General features: G+C 26.6%; 1 protein-coding gene across 1 annotated transcript; it reads left to right on the top strand.

Moving 5' to 3' along the window:
- Positions 1-4,841: 4,841 nt before the first annotated feature.
- On the top strand, positions 4,842-20,052 carry LOC117168441 (dynein intermediate chain 2, axonemal). Its single transcript, XM_033354092.1, has 10 exons — positions 4,842-5,021; positions 5,190-5,351; positions 7,629-7,887; positions 10,752-11,005; positions 14,277-14,436; positions 17,120-17,312; positions 17,402-17,537; positions 17,690-17,836; positions 19,446-19,640; positions 19,975-20,052. Exons 1-10 carry the CDS (start codon positions 4,842-4,844, stop codon positions 20,050-20,052), a joined length of 1,764 nt encoding a protein of 587 aa, XP_033209983.1.
- Positions 20,053-20,079: the final 27 nt, after the last annotated feature.

The following is a 20,079-nucleotide window of genomic DNA, read 5'->3' on the forward strand; positions in this document are numbered from 1 at the left end:
AATTAACTTTTTTGTTGAAAATTTATAATATCGGTTAAGAATTCAACTGTTTTGTAGAAAATACGTCTTCTTGGCTTGCACATTCAAACGTTTGTATGTAATTATTTTTTCTTTCTTGACTGCAAAATTTTGTTCTGTTTCAAAATGTATCTCTTTTCCTAGAAATTCCATCTTTTTTGTCAAGACACAACTTTTTGATTGAGAATTCATCTTCTTTTGGTTAAAATTTTATTAGATGGTTAAAAATTAATTATTTTGTTGAAAATTCAACAATGTTGTTAAAAAGTCGTACTTTGTAGTTGAAACTTCAACGGTTCTGTTGAAAACTCATATTTTTGGATTGAAAAATTCAACTATTTTTTTTAGAAAAGTCGTTTTTTGGCTTAAAAATCAACTCTTTTATTGAAAAGTCATATTTTGTTAACACAAACTCTTGTTAAAAATTAACTTTTTTCTTCAAGATTAATAATTTTAATTGTAAATTCATCTATTTTGTTGAAAATTTAATTAATTTATTGAAATTTTTTAAAAGTTAATTAATTTAACCGAAAATTCAACTAATCTCGTTGATTTTAGCCATTTTAGTTTAAAATGCATTACCTTGATTAAAAAAATAAGTTTTTTATTCGAAATTAATTTTTTGTTTGAAAATTAATTTTTTTATTGAAAATGTATCTACTACATTTTTGGTTGCAAATAAAAAAAATTATTTGAAAATGACATCTAAGTTACTTTTTTTGCTTGAAGATTCATCATTTTGATTAAAAATTCATACCTTTGGTTAAAAATTGACCTATTTTGTTGAAAATTCTTTTTTTGTTGTTAAAATTATTTTTTTAACCAATTATTTAACTAATCCAATTGAATATTCCGTCAATTTTGTTGAAAATTTATCACTTTTATTCAAAATTCAAAAATATTTTAAAAAGTCACAATTTGTTATTTAAAATTTTTAAATGTTGTTTAAAATTCATATTTTTTGGTTGAAAGTTCCAGTGTTTTAAAGAAAAATGGTCTCTTTGGCTTAAAAATTCAATAGTATGGTGAAAAAATCAACTGTTTTGTTGAAAAGTAGTCTTTTTTTGAATGCACTGAACTATTTTTTATTAAAAATTAAAAACAAATTTCCTTTGATTTCAATATCTCCAATTATATTTTTCGTTGAGAATTGAGCTTTTTGTGGTTGAAAATTGAACTATTTGGTTGAAGGTCCAATTCTTGATTAAAAATGAACCTTTTTGGTTGAAGATTCACCATTTCAGTATAGGAATGTTTAAAACACTTTTCATTCATCATTTTATCTAAACATTTATCACATTTTTATTACAAATTGAACTATTTGACTGAAATTTGTAATTTATTTTGTTATACATTATTTTTTAAATTTAAAATTAAATTATTCCATTTTGGCTGAAAACTAACTTAAAATTAATGATTCAATTGGTCTCAATTTTATCTTATGATTGAAGATTTATTTGTTTTGTTGAAAATTTACCTATTCCCGATAAAGATTCATCATTTTATTTAAAAATTCGTTTTTTTGTAGAAAATAAATTTGTTTACTGAAAATTGAACTAATCTAGTTGAATATTCCATTATTTTATTTGAAAATTCATCGTTTTGGTTGAAAATTGAACTGCTTGGTTAAAGGCTAAACTGTTTTGTTAAAAATTAATTTTGTTTATTAAAGATTCATAATTTTAGTTGACAATTCATGACTTTGAATAAGAATTTAACTATTTTGTTGAAAATTATTTTTTTCTGGTTGAAAATTAATTTTTTAAACTGATAATGTACCTTTTTTAGTTGGAAAATGATCTTGTTTAGTTGAAAATTCAATCTACTTTTTTTTTTATTTCTAAGAATTTATTCCTCTAATCTCGTAAAAAATCTCGTTTAATACTTTAAAAGCATCTTGTTTTCTAATGTCTGGAATTTCTGTTCTTTTTTCCCTAAAAAATGAATCGAAACCTTCTAAAAAACGAAGAAAGTATGAAGAGTGGGAAAATGGGAAAATTGAGAAAAGGGGGGGGGGCTAACTGAGAACCTAAAAATATTTTTTATTTACAGAAATGTTTAAAACACTTTGCATTCGTTATTCAAGTAGAGCTCAACTCGTTTCACTCTTCGAAGCATTACAACAGCTGCAGCGAGCAAAATATCAAGAAGTTTTAGTTCTTTACCTCCTCCATAAAGTGATTCCAGATGCGAAAAAGTTTTTTGATTCCAATAGCAAGGAATTTTCAGAAGCGTACAAAATGTGTTTCACGATCATTCAAGTTTTGAATCCAAAAGCTACTGTCTTAGTCAGAACCGATTAAAATATGCCATATCTTATTTTTATGAATGTTTTATAAATTTTGAAAGTTCCTTTGATATTTTTGAATGTAAACCTAAATTTTAAGAATGAAAGAATGAAAATTATAAGTTTAGGAAATTAAAAAAAAAATAATGCCGACGTAAATCTCCACCATGTCTATATCCTTGGAGATTTGATTGATCTAACAAATGTAATACATCGCCTCAGTATTATATTTTCATGAAACGCTTAACAACCGAAAGTATTGTGATTTACTACGTTACTACACAAAAATGTAAAATAAATCTTATTTTTTACAATTAAAATATCTGTAATCAGGGGTTTACTCGTCTGGAAAACCTGAAATTGTCATTGAAATTTTATACAGCTGAAGATGTCAGGGTGTTTTTCTTCAAGTCAGGGAAATCTTTTGGAGAGCGTGCTTACATTTTTTCAAACTGTAATATCAAATTAAATAATAATGTTTTTCCATTAGTAAAAGTAGCTTTTATATTACTGAATTTAACCATTTGGTTAAAAATTCTTTTTTTTGTTGTTGTTGAAAATTAAAATTTTTAACTGAAAATTTAACTATTCCATTTTCCTTTGAAAATGTATCTTTTTTAAATAAAAATTTAACTATTTGGTAGAAAAGTAACCTAATTCAGTTGAATTTGCCATTATTTTAGTAGAAAATTGATCTCTTTGGTTGAAAATGAATTTTTGTACTGACAATTTTTTGCTCATAATTTCTATTTTTTATTGGAAAATTCTTGAATTTTGCCCAAAATTCGTATTTTTTATAGAAAATTTATCTTAGTGGCAAATTATTTTTTTTTTTGAAAATTCAAACATACTATTTCAATATTAATCCTATCCTTTTGTTGAAAAGGAATAATTGATTAAAAATTGAACTATTTTCTTAGCACTGTTTTTTTTGCGTTGTTCAAAATTATCATTTAATTAACTGAAAATTTAACTATTCCATTTTTGGTTGAAAATCTAACATTAATTTAAAAAATGATCTTTTCTAGTTGTCAATTCAACTACTTAGTTGAAAATTCATCTGTTTGGTAAAAAATTAATCTTCTTGATGCAAACTTCATCTTTTTGGTTAAAAATTCATTTTTTTCTGCTAGACAATTAGTTATTTTTACTATAAATTTAACTAATCTAGTTGAATATTCTTGTTTGACTGAAAATTAATATTTTAATTTAAAATTTAACTATACAATTTTTAGCTAAAAATGTATCTTTTATGTTTGAAAATTCTTCTTTTTGGTAGAAAATTGGGTGAAACTCGTTTTTTTGTGTGTGAAAAATTGTACTATTCATATGTTTGGTTGATAATTAAACGTATTGGTAAAAACTTAAACTCTTGATAAAAATGATTATTTTTTTGTTATAAAATTCTTCATTATAATTGAAAATTTATCTCTTTGGTTGAAAATTGAACTATTTTGTTAAAAATTCGTTTTTTGTTGTTGGAAATCGATGTTTTTAATTAAAAATTGAAATATTTTACACCAATATTCCATTATTTTAGTTCAAGGTTCATCAATTTAATCACTATTTAACTATTTCGTTGAAAATTCGTGTTGTTTTTTGGTTGAAAATTAATTTTTTTAACTGAAAATTTAACTTCCATTTTTGGTTGAATATTGATATTTTTATTTGAAAATTCATCTTTTTGGTTAAAAATTAGACTATTCCAGTTATAAGTGAAAAATTAATTTTTTATGTACAAATGTAACTAATCAAGTTAAATATTCCATCACTTTAGTTGAAAATTCATCTCTTAGGTTGAAAATTAATTTTTTAAACTACAACCTTAACTATTGAATTTCTTATAGAAATTTGTGTCTGAAAATTCATGTATATCGTTGGAAATTTGTCTTTTTGCTTGAAAATTAAACTTCTTGATTGAAAATTTATGTTTTTGATGGAGAATTCAACTATTACAGTTAAAGATTCATCATTTTAGTTTAAAATTCTTCATTTTTATTGAAAATTGATCTTTTTTTTAATAAAAAATGCATACCGATTTTTACACGGTGTCCGGTCACGACATCTTTCAATCGAAATATTAATATGTTAAATATGCACTAAATTGTAAGTATATTAAAAGAAAATAAGTATTTATTTTAAGTATTATTCGAACTCATGGACTTAAATATATTAATTAAATTTCTAGAAACTGGTATCATTAAGAAATTGTACTTATCTTTTTATTAAAATTACATTCACGAATGAAGAATCAGTTAAGTAATTATACATATGAATAATTATATTTTTACACATTTACATATTCACAAGGCCTAAGAAAAGATGATTCATAATAAACTCGCGAAATTTTATACAGAAAAATCTTAAGAATCCTGGAGTAGTCCGGGAATTTTTTTCCAGGATTCGAGTAGACGCCTTATTAATGTCCTAATTTGATTCTAATTATTATACTTCATTTTGTTATAAATTTAGTTAATTACTGCTAAATTGCATTCAGTTAGCCTTTCAATTTTTGAATTAAATATCAATCATCCCAATGGATTCACAATATTCTTATGAGAAAAAGCGATGGCAATTTGGAAAGTGGTGTAACTTTTCCGAATATGAGAAAACCGAAGTTGATATAAAATCAGACGCTTCGTTTGGACAGAATTTTATAAGAATAGATCCGGTAACACAAGGCACGCAGTGTAACAAAACCTACGCTGCTCATGAGGTATCTGAAATTATCAAATGAAAAAAATTTAAATTTACAAAGAATACAAATTTTAGAAGCTGGATTTTGATATTCCTATTAACATAATATAAAAATAAGAATGAATTTAATTTACTTATCAATTAATGTGATTATTGTAATAAAGAAGAAGTTATTAAAAATTTGTAGGTGAACACAACAACTGCCACATTCAAGGAAAATGGAATGCATCACGTGGAGGGTGGTTGGCCTAAAGATATAAATATGCAAGATTTAGAACAGACAGTTCGATACAGACGTAAAATCGAAAAGGATGAATTGTACATTCACACAATGCTTCAGATGCTACCGGTAATTTAGTCTTGAATCTGAAATCAAATTATATATAAATATAATTTTTTTGTATGTATCCTTTCTTATGATAAAATTGATTTCCAAATGTTTCTAAATATTATCGATAATTGAGAACATTGTAATTATAAATTACTTTTTAATATTGAGAAATAATGTTGTTCTTGCAATTTTGCTATCTCGCTGCAATTTGTAATTTTTTTTACAACTTTAAAGAAATAAGAAAAATGAAATTATGGTAACAAACTAATTACAGGAACTGACATTACGATTTCTGGTAAACTTCTTAATGATTTAAGTTCTAAAACATTAATTTTAGGTTTTGAAGATTTCAAAATAGTCGAAAAAGAACATGGAAGATTTGGAAAAACTGTTCTAAACTTTGGAAGATTGACAAATTTGTTCAGAAAACTGAATTAATTTAAAAGATATTTAGCTGTTTTAGGAGTTTTTCAAGGATTTAAACAAATTTCAAACAATCGCCTTAAATTTGGAAAAAGAATGAAGTAAATTTTAAATCAAAATTTTTCAATATAGCAAGATTGCAAAACTAAAAACTAAAATTCGTGTAAGTTTGAGAGGCATTTATAGGCTTTCAAATGATTTTAAACTTGAAAAGATTTCAAAAAATCTAAAACATATGGTAGATTTTTGAAGATTTTGAACAAAATGTTTCAAAGCTTTTTATTCCTTTTAGAAATTTTAAAAGGTTTGAAAAGAATACTTTTTTGTTTGTTTGTTTGAAAATTCAACTTCTTTATTAAAAGTTGAAATAATGTTAAAAAAATTATTTGTTATTAAAATTTCATCTTTTTGGTTTAAATCTTTCTAATTCTTGACTGAAAAATATTTTATGGTTGAACTTTTGGTTGCAAATTTTCGCTGAGAATTCATCTCTTTGGGTAAAAAATTTAACTACACTTCGTTCGAAAATGTACTACTTTGTTCAATTTATTTTTCTGGTTGAAAATTAATTTTTGAACGAAAATACAATTACTACATTTTTGTTTGAGAATTGATCTCTCTTAGTTAAAAGTTTACATATGTTGTTAAATATTCCTTTTTTTAGTTGAAAATTAACCTTTTTGGTAGAAAATTCGTGTATTTGGTTAAAAATTGAATTTTTTTGTTGAGAATTCATATTTAGAGGTTAAAAATTAAAATGGTCTGTGGAAAATTGTTCTCTTATGGTAAAACTGTAATCTTATCTTCTCTTTTTTTAAATGCCGCGGATTGAAAATTAATCTATTTTGGTTGAGAATTCAACTATTTTGTTGAAATTTTGATTAGACGTCTGAAATCTTCAGAAATCTGAATTTTCCTAAGAATTGTAGGAGCATTATATTTATATAACCTTAAAAACAAATAAATTTAAAAAATAAAATTATTGGACACTTTTGGTGAAATTTTGTTCCATTGAGGGTAAATGAGTGGATGGAATGTAGGGGAAATGAGGATTGAAACAGTAGGGGAATAGAGAGGAAATGAGGGATTGGAACGTAGGGGAAGTGAGAGAAAGTGGGAGGAAGAAAAGTAGAGAAAATGAAAGAAGGGAAAATTAAAAATAAAAGTAGGGAAATGTGGAAAAAGAAAATAGAGGAAATTAGAGGAGGTAATTGAGGTGAAGTGAAATGAAATGAGGGGACGAAATGTAGGGGAGTTATCGAGGAGTGAAGGGAAAATAAGAGAAAATTGGGGAAGTAAAGTAGGGGAATTCAAGGGTGGAGAAGTAAGGAAAATGAATGGTGGGGAGTAGGAGAAATGGGTGACAATGAGAGGAGGATAAATACGGTGAGTATTGGGAAATTAGGGGACTGGAAGTAGGGGAAATGAGGCAAATAAGGGGAAATTAAGAGAGGTCAAGTAGGGGAAATGAGGCGAAATGAGGGCAGGGGAAGTAGTTAAACTGTAGGGAAGTGATAGGAAATGAGAGGAGCAGAAGTTGGGGTCGCAGTGGTAAATAAGTGGTGTAGAAATAGGGGAAGTGAGGGGGGAACTAGAGGAAATGAGGCATAATGAGTGGGGGAAGTAGGGGGAATTATTAAAAATAAGGGTGAACAGAGGCGAGGAAGTGACGGCTGGAGAAGAGAAGTGTTAGCTGAGGAAACGAATAGAGGGAGAAGTAGAGGTGAACAAAGTGGACAATGGGTGTAAGTGATGTGAGCGGAATGTAGAGGGTAATTATTGGTGGGGGACGTTTGAATGACCTAATTAATGCCTTAGCGCCTACTTTGACTAATTTAAAAAAATTATAATATAATTTTTTATTTTGTTAAGGGTATGGAACACTGCATTTTGCAAAATAATGCCTGCAATATTTACGAGCAATACTTTAGCAACACGGAATCAACTCCTCTTGTTCAGAAGACATTTTCTCGAACTGTTAATGTTTATCGAGATCCTCTACCTATGAAAAGACCAATCACCCATCTTTCCTGGTCTCCAGATCAAGGAAATCGATTGGCTGTTAGTTATTGCAGTATGGCTTTCAAAAAGACTGCTAATTACAGTACTGTTTCTTATATTTGGGATGTGGGTTGGTAAAATATTGATTTAGGATATTTTATAACGCCTTTGACTAAAAACTTTAGAAATTTAGAAAAGAAACTAATGAGAAAGTCTTAAATAATCAGATTAAATTTAAAAAGACATTTTTATGATTTTAAGACTTTATTTGCTATCGTACAGGAAATTTACAAAAATTGAATTCATATTTTGAATTAATAAATAGGATATCTACCTGGCGGATGACATCAAGTTAAAAGAGTTCAAAAGATTTCATTGATTTTCAACGATTTTGAAAGAGTTTAAGAGATTTCTGAACATTTAAAAATATTTCTGATTTGGGACAGGGAGTTTTGAAAAAAAATGATAATTATAAATTACAATTATGATTTATAACAGATGATTTTGTAGAAGAAATATCATTATAATCATTCAAAAAAATTTTTATTTTTATTCAGAAATATAGTATCTCCCTTCTTCTAAAAAGTTAAAGAAAGAAGTTTTAAATTCTGGCCAATTTTATTAGCAAAAAAAATATTTTTTAATGCAACCAAATTAAAATTATTTTACCAAATTTCCCGTTAAAACTGAGAAATATATATTTTTTTTAGAAAATTCCTTATACCAAGTCCGGGTTAGATTGCAGAATACTGGAAAAAAAATTTTTTTTTGGTAACAAACTATTAGAATATTTAATTGAACGATAAATGAATCGATTTGATGAGACAAAAATATAAAATTATTGTTACTTTTGTTACTATGTCTCAAAAATATGGTTCTGTCACGATATATCGTAATGATCATATTTAACGAGAAGTTGGAAATGGGTAATGATTTGGCCAATATTATTCTTTTTACTAGTCATAGGGGTACCTTCCCGCCCCGACGAAACGTTGGAAAAGGGTAGGGTTTTGACAAAATTATTTTTGTGACCTGTCAAAGGGCTGTTTCTGGCCGTTTGGATGTTTAAAAGCATCTAAGCGGTGAGTTAAATATGATCACATACCCATATTTGAGATATCGTAGTAACAAAAGTAACAATAATTTTAAACTTCTGCCTGGTCAAATCGTATCATTTATCGTTCAATTAAAGATTCTAGTATTTTGTTACAGAAAATACTGTTTTTCCAACCAAAAAACAGATGACGCCACTATTCTGCAATTGCACCAAAGTCAGAAATAAATTATTTTCCAAAATTCCCTGTTTCACTTTAGAATTATATTTATTTAAAACATTTTCTAATATAATCCTGAAATAGAATAACTCCCTTTTTCCAAACTTTGGAAGAAAGCAATTTATAATTATGACGAATGCTGACTTAAAAAAGGGATCTTTTAAATTCCCTTCTTATTAATCCGAATTAAAATGCTTTGACAAAACTTCGTATAATTGTAATTCTGCATGTGGATTTAAAAAATATTTGTTTTATTTATTCTCTGTCCCAAATTAGAATGTATCCTTCGTTTAAAAAATTGTCGGTTGCAACTAAGAATGAGAGTAACAAAATACAGGAAACCATTTTTAATTTGCATATTAGCATATTCGAGAGAAAAATCCCGGACGATGAATGAAATTATCGATCATTTTCCGGGTTTCCTGATTTCACGTCTAGGTAGAGACCTTGCTAAAATGAATCAAAGGAGTTATTAGATTAACTGATTAGAGTGTGCCGAAAAAAATTCGAGTAACGGATTCTAAAAGTGGGTATAAAAGTGATATTTGTCCAATAGTGCCTAACAGTAGTTAATTCTCCAAATGTTATTTTGATCGGATAATACATCTTCTGCTCTGCGTATGGATTTGAACATTAAAATTTTGAAAATAAAAAAAATGTTCCCATGGACCAAAAAAAATGTGAAGTTTTTTGGAGGTACAGTTACTGGTAGTAATTAATAATATAAAACTAAAAAATTAAAAACCATTTTTTCCATATTATGTTTTTTTAAATGAACAAAAATGTGGTTTGGATTGTGTTTAGGCATTTTTATAAAAAAATGTAATCATGACGTGCCTGAAATATCTTTAACTATGGTCAAAGAAACATCACATTGTTTTTTTATCATGAAAAATTTTTTGTGTTATTTCTAAATCGTGAATTTGGCTTTTTTTAGCAACCTTCAGATCTTCCACATAAAAAACAACAAAATTTTGTATAGCAATAAAATAATGGCATATTTCTTCAATTTAAGCTGAAGAAAATTCAAACACTTTTTTAATTTAAATAAATGTACAGTCAATCTAAAATCTACAACCTAAAAAACGGGGGTTTTAACTTTGAAAATAGGTTCTAACTTGAGCACAAATTTTATTTGCAATTTTCTAATATTATATTATTATTCTTTGCCAAAAATTTCATATAGAAAAAACTCAACATCATTTTTTGGTCCATAAGAAAAGTTTTTAAAAAATTCCAAAATCTGAATGTTTAAATCCATACAGAGAACAGAAGATAGCCGATTGAAATAAAATTTCTAGAGCTTACTACAATTGTGCAAAATTAGAAATCTTGTTGGTCAGTCAAAAATGCTACAATACTCTGTTGAATCCTCAAATTCAAAATATCTAAATTGGTATGGTTTCTAAATTGAAACTGTATAATTTTGAATTTCATCTTATTCAACATTTTATTTTTTTACTTTAAATTGTACAATCATCAATTTTCTATTCAAGCTTATTCAATTAAAGTTAATAACATTTTCTGTTCTCAAGGATTGAATTGGAAAATTTGACGAATAATTGTCTTCTAAGATTTGATTAACTAGGATGATTTTTGCACAAATTTGTAAAATTTTAGTCAAAACATTTTTAGTCTTTATATATACGCTTTAAATATTTTAAATATATTCTTTCGGATATTGTAAAAACATTGAGCATTGAATGAAAAACAATTTCAGAAAACCCAAATAAACCATACATGCAATTGAAAACCTTTTGTCCGATGGTGACTTTAGAATACAATCCTAAGGATAGTAATATTCTTATTAGTGGATTAATGACGGGACAAATAGCTGCTTGGGACGCCAGAAGAGCTTCAGAACCAGCTGAAATAAGTTTAATCGAAAATAGTCACAGAGATCCATGCAATAAAGTTTTGTGGATAAACTCTAAAACTGGAACAGAATTCTTCAGCGCATCCAAAGATGGACAGGTGACATTAACTTACCTAAAATTTTATTTAAAAACATAAAACATCTACTATTCTACTTCAATAGCTTTTTCAATAATAGAAAATATGAATTCTAATATTAATCAGTGGTCGCAAAATGTCGTTTTTTTAATTCCTTGATTTTTCCCTAATTTCTCATTTTCTCTGCCTATTAATATTTAAGGATAAAATTTCTAATCTTGTTAAACTTTTAATATAGAATCCTTTACAAAGAGAGTGAAGTAATTTTGAAGTTAAACTTGATACATTTTTATATTTATTATTCTAAGCTCTGCCAAAAACTTATTTAGTTGCAGAATATAAACTCGAAAAATGAATATTGTGCTTTAACAATGTGACTAATATTCTTTTGAACATAAAAGATTTGAAAAGAATTCGATGAACTTTGTAAGAATTCCATGCGAATTTGTACAAATTTAGGACGAATACATAAAACTTCAGAACAGCAAGCTAAAATGAGTTTAAAAAAATTCAAAGGAATTTAAAAGGTTTTTAAGAAATGCCTAGAACTTAAAGGTGAATTAAAAAAACTGCAAAATTAATTAAATAAAAAATTTTCACAAATCTATTGATATTAATAAATTTGAGTAAATTTAGAAAAAATCAAGAGAATTTTAAAGAACTTAAAAGAATTCAGGATAAATGATCAAAAATCCAGGATGAATTCCAAATGAATTAAAATGAATTGCAAAAAATATTTCAAAATCTACTAAACTCGTTGCAGCCCTAAGAAATCCCTCACTTCTTGCGAATAAATTCTTTGAAATGTATTAAAATATTACAAAATCCGATGAAATTATAAGAAATCTGGTGATGTTTCATGAAATTCTGTAAAATTTATTAATTATTCCTTGATAAAATCCCTTGAAATCTTTTTGAATATCTAAAAACCTTATATGTCCTATAAAATTTATCCATAGCTTCTGAAATTCTAGGAAATTCCTTGAAACCACATAAATATTTTTTAAATCCCTTAAAACCATTAAAATTATTGGAAATTCCTTGACAATTTTTACCTTTTTGAAAATGCCTTAGAATTTTTTTGAAATACACTTAAGCATTTCAAATCACTTCAAATCCCTATAAATGATAGAAATCAATTCAATATTCTTCGGAATCTTTTCAAATTCTCTAAAATATTTCATATTGTTTGCAAAATTTTGAAATCCCTTGTAACTTTTTAAAGCCTTAGAAAATTCCTGGAAAGTTTCAAAAATATCGTAAGATGCTTTAAATTCATTGGAATACATTCACATTATTGAAATTCATTACAAATTCATTTCAATCTTTTAAAATACCTTAAAATATTTCAAATCGTTTCGAATCTTTCAAAATTCCTTGAAATTTTTTTTAATCTCTTGAAAGTGCCCTGGAACAACCCTTTCAAATACCATATAATATTTCAGATTATTGAAATCCATAAAAAGTTTCTTGGAATAATATACAATTTTTAAAACATTTGAAAAACCTTTTAAATCCGATTAATTTAATGAAATCAGTTTCAAATTCGTTCGAATCTTTTAAAATACTCTAAAATATTTAAAATCTTCTGAAATCCCTTGTCATTTTTGAAAGTTCTTGAAAATTTCTTGGAATTATCAAAAGACCATAAAATCTTCAAATTGTTTGAAATCGCTTCAAATTATTGAAATATAATAAAAATAGCCTAAGATATATCAATTCCATTATCTTCTTTTGAAATTCCTTGTCTTTTTTCAGCTCTTGGAAAATTCTTGAAATAATTAAAAATGCCCTAAAATCTTTAACTTTTTTTGAAATTCCTTAAAATTAGTGAAATCCACTTAAAATTACTTAGAATATTTTAAATTACACTAAAATATTTCAAAGCCTGTAAAAGTTTTTGAAACCCCTTGATTTTTTAAAAAGCTTTTGGCATTTTCTTAGAATTATTAAAAATATCTTTAAATATATTTTAAATATTTTAAAATATTTTGATGTCCCTTGAAGCTTTTTCAGAATTTGAAAATTCCTGGCAATTAAAATAAAATACTAAAATCTTTAAAGTTCTTTGAAATCAGTTCAAATTATTGAAATATATGAATTAAAAATGCCCTAAGATATTTCAAATCCTGTAAAATCTTTTGAAATCTCTAGAATTTTTTTAAAGTTGTAGAAAATTCCTTGCAATTTTTAAGAATACACTAAAACTTTTGTAATTCTTTTAAATCCCTTCAAATTATTGAAATCAACTGCAAGTTCCTTGGAATCTTATGTACAACATCCTAAACTATTTAAAATTCTTTAAAATTTTTGGAAATACCTTGATATATTTGAAAATCGTTGCAACCCTATGCAATTTTTCAATTCTTGTTTATAAATTCATTGAAAAATTATTAAAATATATTGATAGCTTTTACAACACTTACTATCATTGAAATCCTCGGAAATCTGATGAGAGCCCGTTATAGGCCCCGTAAAATTGTCCCAACTCTTCCAAAATTGTAAAAAAATCTTCAAAACTTAAAATCAATTTTTGCAATATTTTAAAATACAGTAAAATATTTCAATCCTTTAAAATCTTTAAAATCCATTGAAATCCCTTCAAATTATCGAATTCAATAAAAAATTTCTTTGAATCTTTAACAAATACCATGACTTATTAAAAAAAAAATCCAGAAATACGTAGGTATGAAATCACCTGTATTCAGTAGGGTTAACCCACGGGTTAACTTATTCTATGAAAAGTGCCTAAAGTGATCGTTTCATTAAAAAAATGACTAGCGACTTTATCTTAAAAAAGTGATTAAAATGTTATTTTATAAAAATGTCTAATAGTGACTATGTGGTGACCGTGATTATTCTTGACGGTTACTCAAAGTGGTTCCAAAGACATCCCCTGACTTTTGCAATTTTTTTTCCAAAACCCCTGACTTTTTCCTGATTTTCTGGTTTTTCCTGACCTGCGGCCACCCTGACTCGTAAATGTTATTTTCTATCTGTAACAAAATTATTTAATACAGTGAAACTCTTCTATAGCACCGATTTTTGGGCTGACGGTGGATAGGAATTAACGCATTATAGCCCGCTCCGCTTTTGTCTGTTCACGCTTGAGTGCTCGCCTGAGCGACAATCGCAGGCCCCGCGCAGCTTCTTTTACACCTACCTGCGGAGCAGCGTCAATTATCGGAAGGGCTATAGAAGGGAGGGCTATTGAAGGGATTCACTGTACTAATTTTTAAATTATGAATTTGATAAAAAACTAAGTAATAATAATTTTAAATATTAATTACAGATCAAGTGGTGGGACACAAGAAAACTGCAAAGCCCTACAGAGAGTCTAGTGATAGATTTAGTAAAACCTGAGGAACAGGATATTGACCGAGCTGTTGGAATTTCAGCACTACAATTCGAACCGTCAATAGGAACACGTTTTATGTGTGGATTAGAAAACGGTTAATATCTAACCCAGAATGGCCGCAGGTCCGGGAAACCCTGAAGATCGGGGAAAAGTCAGGGAATTTTGTTGTCCAGGAACTGTCAGGGATTTAAAAAAAATGGAAAAAAGTCTGATATCTGTTACAAAGACTTTAAATAACTGTCAAGAATAATCAGGGCTACCGAAAAGTCATTTTAAGTCACTTTTTTCTCAAATATATACCCACTTCCGAATTTTCTTACTTTTGAAATATTTTAGAGCATTTTTAAAGATTTCAAGAAATTTGTAATAGAATCGGTTTCCAAGGATTTTGAACATTTTAGCTGATTTTAAAAGTTCCAAGGAACTTTTAATTGATTTCCGAAAATCAATGTGATTTTAATCAATTTGAAACATTTAAGAGAATTTAAAAGATTCCAATGAAATTTTAATTGATTTCAGTAATTTAATAAGATTTTAAACGATTTGAACTATTTAAGGGCAGTTTAAAATATTCAAAGGCATTTCCAATAGCTTTACAAATTTCCAACTATTTTAGGGTATTTCAAAAGACTACAAAGAATTAAAAATTTATTTCAATAATTTAATGGGATTTCTAAGGATTTTAGGGTATTTAGAAAAATTCCCTAGAAATTTCCAACAGCTTTAACAAGTTTTTAAATCTTTCAAAAGGCTTAACATATTTTGAAGAATTATAAAAGATTGCAAGGAATTTTTAATGAATTTCAATAATTTGTAAGTATTCCAAAGAATTTTCAACATTTTAGCGTGTTTTAAAAACTTTCGAGGAATTTTCAAGATCTTTCAAAAATGTCAAGGAATTTCAAATGATTCGAAAGGATTTGGAATATTTTAGGCTATACTAAAAGAATCTACGGAATTTTCTATATTTTTTAAATCATTTTAAGGTATTTCAAACAATTTTAGGATTTACAACGTCTCATGATATTTTTTAAACTTACCAGGGATTCTTAAGATTATTTTAAAGTTGTAGGGAATTTCAAAAGATCGTAAAAAATTTGGAATATTTTAGGATATTTAAAAAAATCCAAGAAATCTCTAATGGATTACAATAATTTGAAGATATTCCAAAGGATTTACAACGTCTCACATTCTTTTAAACTCTCCAGGAACTTTCAATACTGTTTAAAGGTTTCAATGGATTAAACATTTTTCCGAAATTTCCAGGTATTCATAATAATTTTGAAAGAATTTAACAAAATTTGAATGGGGTTTGGAGGAATTTCAGAGGATATGGAACGATTTTATAAGACTTATAAGGTTTAAAGATATTTTAAAAGATTCCAAATAATTTTATAAAATTTCCGAAGATTTAAATAATTTTAAGGGATTTCAAAATCTATTAAGGTATTTTAATAAATATTCCAGGATTTTAGCATATATCAGTTTTCATCTAATTTCTTGGGATATTACAATATTTTAATTAATTTCAAAGAATTTATTTACAAGAATTGAGCGATGTCGTACGATTTTTAAGGTTTCAAATATTTCAAGGCATTTCCAAAAACTTGAAGGAATTTTACAAATTTTAGGATATTTTAAAAAATTCTAAGGAATTTTCAATTGCTTTTATGCCTACTTTACACATTTTCAATGTATTTTAAAAGAGTTTTAAGGGTTGTGGAATACTTTACGGTTTTTTGATATATTTTAATAATTTTAAGTAATTCCAAAGATTTTGTAAGGTTTTAAGGTATTTCTAAAAATTACAATATTTTTTTTTATTTCAGTAAGTTAATGGGATTTAAAAGGATGTGATATATTTTAGGGCAATTCAATAGATTTTAAGGCCCTTTCAAGAGATTTAAAAAATTTGAATGGATTTTCAAAGATTTGAAGAAATTTAAGAAGATTTGAATGTGGTTGTAAAGAATTTCCTAGAATTTCGGGAGATATGGAAGATTTTACAGAACCTAGAAGGTTTTAAGATTTTTAAGATTTGGTAGGATTTCAAAGATTCAAAAAGATTTTCAAATACTTTTAGCAATTCATTTGAATTTATTTGGAAATTTATCTCGAATTATTTAAAAATATTTCGATTCTAAATTGAGTATAAACATACTGAACTCAGTGAGTGTTTTTATTTTTTTGAATTGTTTGAAATTCACTTGGTTTTTTTATTTCACCTCGAATTGTTAATTAAATTCATCAAATTTTTTTCATTTCCCTTAAATGCCTCGAAAATCACGCCAATTTAATTGAAATCAATGGAAGTTTTCCATCTTTTCCAAATCATTTGAATTTAACTAGAAATGTTTTTAAGTCCTATGAATTTATCCAGAATTCGTTAAAAATCTCCTCGAACTGCTATAAATTTAAACGAATTCTTTTATATTCAGAATAATATTAGTCACAATATTAATGTACATTAGTCAATTTTAGCCACTCTTTGGGTTACTAATTAGTCAATTTTGGTCACTATTCGTTTTCACATTTCAAGTAAATTGGGCTGTCGCAGCTTTGTGAGTAATAACTTTAAAATTTATAAAAAAAATCGATATTAAAAATGTTTGAGAATTAAAAATGTTGTCTTTAAATATTCATGGTCAAGAAAAATGAAAAACTCGTCAGGAAAAAATCAGAGAATTTTGAAAATGAAGTTTTAGGGCCCCTCTGCAACAGCACAATAAAAATAAGTAGAAAAAATTAGTTAACTGCACATTCGAATTTTTTATCAGGTATGGTAATATCGGGAAATAGAAAAGGTAAAACTTCAGCAGAAAAAATCGCAACTCGATTTAAAGCTCAATATGGACCTGTAATCAGTGTAGAAAGAAATCCAACATTCGTTAAAAATGTCTTAACTGTGGGCGATTGGACTGCTAGAATTTGGTCAGAGGATTGCAGAGAAGGTTGCATTATTTGGACTCCGTAAGTTCATTGTTAAATAAAATATTAGTAAAAATTATATGCTTTCTTATTTCATGATTCATAACTAAAAGCTAATCAATTTTGTTCAGAGGACATAGGGATCTTTTGACAGGAGGCGCCTGGAGCACCACTCGATTTTCTGTCTTCTTTATTACAAAAGTTGATGGAACATTAGATGTTTGGGATTTACTTGTCCAACAAGATTCACCAGTTTTGAGTGTAAAGGTTAATGTATTTTTATTAATAAATCCAAATTCAAAGGAACTTATTAAAGAACTTTTTTATAAAAAAATGTCTCAAGCTAGTTCAAACAATTTTTTCATATTTATTTCATTACTGATTTTTATATATGCAAATATTTTGTTTAAAAAAAACAGGTATGTGACGAAAGTTTAACTAGTATTAGACCTCACGAACAAGGACAATTTGTAGCAGTTTCGAGTAAAAATGGAACGACATATTTAATTGAATTTTCTGAAGCCTTGACTACGAATCAGAAAAACGACAAGCTTCTACTAACAGCTGTAATAAATATTTTTAAAATAATACCTTATTAAATATACCTATATTAGAATAGTCCGAAAAGGTTCTCACATTTTTTAACCGCAAAGAAAATTAGCTCAACAAATTTGAGCAAAAAATAAGAAAACTTTTCTCAATAATAACGAAAAATTAAACCTTTATGTATATTGCAGTACTTTGTATTCAATTGTAAATTTCCCCTTAATATTCGTATTCAAAGACCAATATTTCAATCTTGTTACATTTTTAACATAGAATAATTTCTAAACGGATTGAAAAAATTTTCATCAAAATAATTTGATTTTCAATAAAATGGTTTACTTTTTAGTCAAATACTTGAATTTTCCACCAACAAAGGAGAATTTTTAACGAACAAGATACAATTTCTACCAAAAGATATGAATTTATAAACCAAAAAGAATCAACCAATAAGATTAATTTTCTACCAAATGGAAAAGTTAAAATTTTCATACACAAAAGATAATCGTCAACAAACAAAAAAACGTTTCTTCACCAAAATAGTCCAACTTTCAACAAAAAAGATGAGTGTTCCAACCAAAAAGATGGATTTCCAACAAATAAAGATTTTCCATTCAAGATAGAAAAAAAAGTTCATCTAAATTGTTAAACATTGAAGCCATAGGATGAATTTTCAAACAAAAAGTTAATTTTTAACCAAACAGTTTCATTTTTAATCAAAAATGAGAAAAATTAAAATACAGAAGGTTAGTTACCTACAACGAAAACGAAATTTCCAACAAAATAGTTAACATTTCAGTCCAAGTGACGAATCTTAAAAAATAAAAATAAATTTTTAACAAAGCATTTCCACTATCACACCTGCAATTGAATTTTCAATCAAAGAAGATCAGTTTTCAACAAAACAGTTAAATTTTCACCCAAAGAGATGCATTCGTAACTAAAATGAAAAATCTGGAGCTGCATTAAATTTTTAGTAAAAAAAAAAAACAATTTTAAAACACAAAAAAATTTAACCGGAGATGACATTTCAACTAGAATAATGAATCTTTTAGAAAAAAATCATTTTTTAACAAAGTGGTTAAGCATTCAAACAAGTAGTTCAGTTTTCAATATAAATAAATTCATTTTCGACGAAAAATATAGATTCCAACCAAAAAATGTTTTAATTTTTAATTAAAAAAAGTTGAATTCAACGAAATTTTTGCGTTCTCTAAGGGGCAAAAATGTGAATTTTTAAATAAAAATATGGAAAAGAGACAATATTTTGGGCTAATGTTCTTTTTCTTAAAATATTTTTGAAATTTTAATCACTTTTTTAGCACGTCAGGGACCGAGGAAAATTATCTGTTAGCAATATTATGCCGAAGAAAATAATTTCGAATATAAATCTTTAACTATTACATAAAAGCAATCATTTTCAAAAACTCAACTCATGAATTAGTTGCAACTTTCTTTTATAATCTATGATGGTCTCAATAGTTTTTTATTTATTTACTACAGCAGTTAAAATTATCCGATCGAGTTCTTCTAAGGGTCAAACTTCATGATTTGTCTTTTTACTTTTCAAAAAGGCCTTTTTTTGGACAATCCTATTTTAACATTATTTTGAATAATTACTATTCTTTGTAGCTTTTGGATAGGGAAACCAGACGAGAAAAAGTAATAGAAGCAAAAAACAGAGAACAGAGGTTAAAAATGAAAACTGTGAGACCTGAACTCGCGAATGAGTCTAATGAAAAGTATAACAGGTCTGAGAGTCAAGGATCTACAAAAGATTCACATATTTCTCAATGTGAACAAGACTACGAAAGTGCTATTCAAGCGGTACAATTTTATTTCAATTCTTTAAAAAAAAGTAATAAATATTTAAAAAATAATGTTTTAAAGATTTTTGAAAAATTGTGTCTAAAAGTTGAAAATGCTCTTTAAAAATATTAAAATTCAGGATCTGGTGGCAGCCAGACAAAATTAGCAAGAAATTAGCTTTTTATCTTGTTTTGAAATATGTTTATCTGTGTGTTATATATATTTAAAACAAATTTTTATTTTAAATCCAAGAGTAAAAATTCGCAAACTTCTGGATACATGAAATAATATGAATAGTTTAAAACAAATTCACAATTTAAAATAATGAAGACGATTTTTCAACAATTTGCAGGAAATAGCCAGACACGCATCGGCTGAGAATGCTGAAGTAAATAACAATCATTTGCACAATGGACCATCAGCTAATTAACAAATTTGTTTATCTGTTCCTATCCTC

This window comes from Belonocnema kinseyi, chromosome 2, assembly GCF_010883055.1.
Source record: "Belonocnema kinseyi isolate 2016_QV_RU_SX_M_011 chromosome 2, B_treatae_v1, whole genome shotgun sequence".
Classification (NCBI taxonomy): domain Eukaryota; kingdom Metazoa; phylum Arthropoda; class Insecta; order Hymenoptera; family Cynipidae; genus Belonocnema; species Belonocnema kinseyi.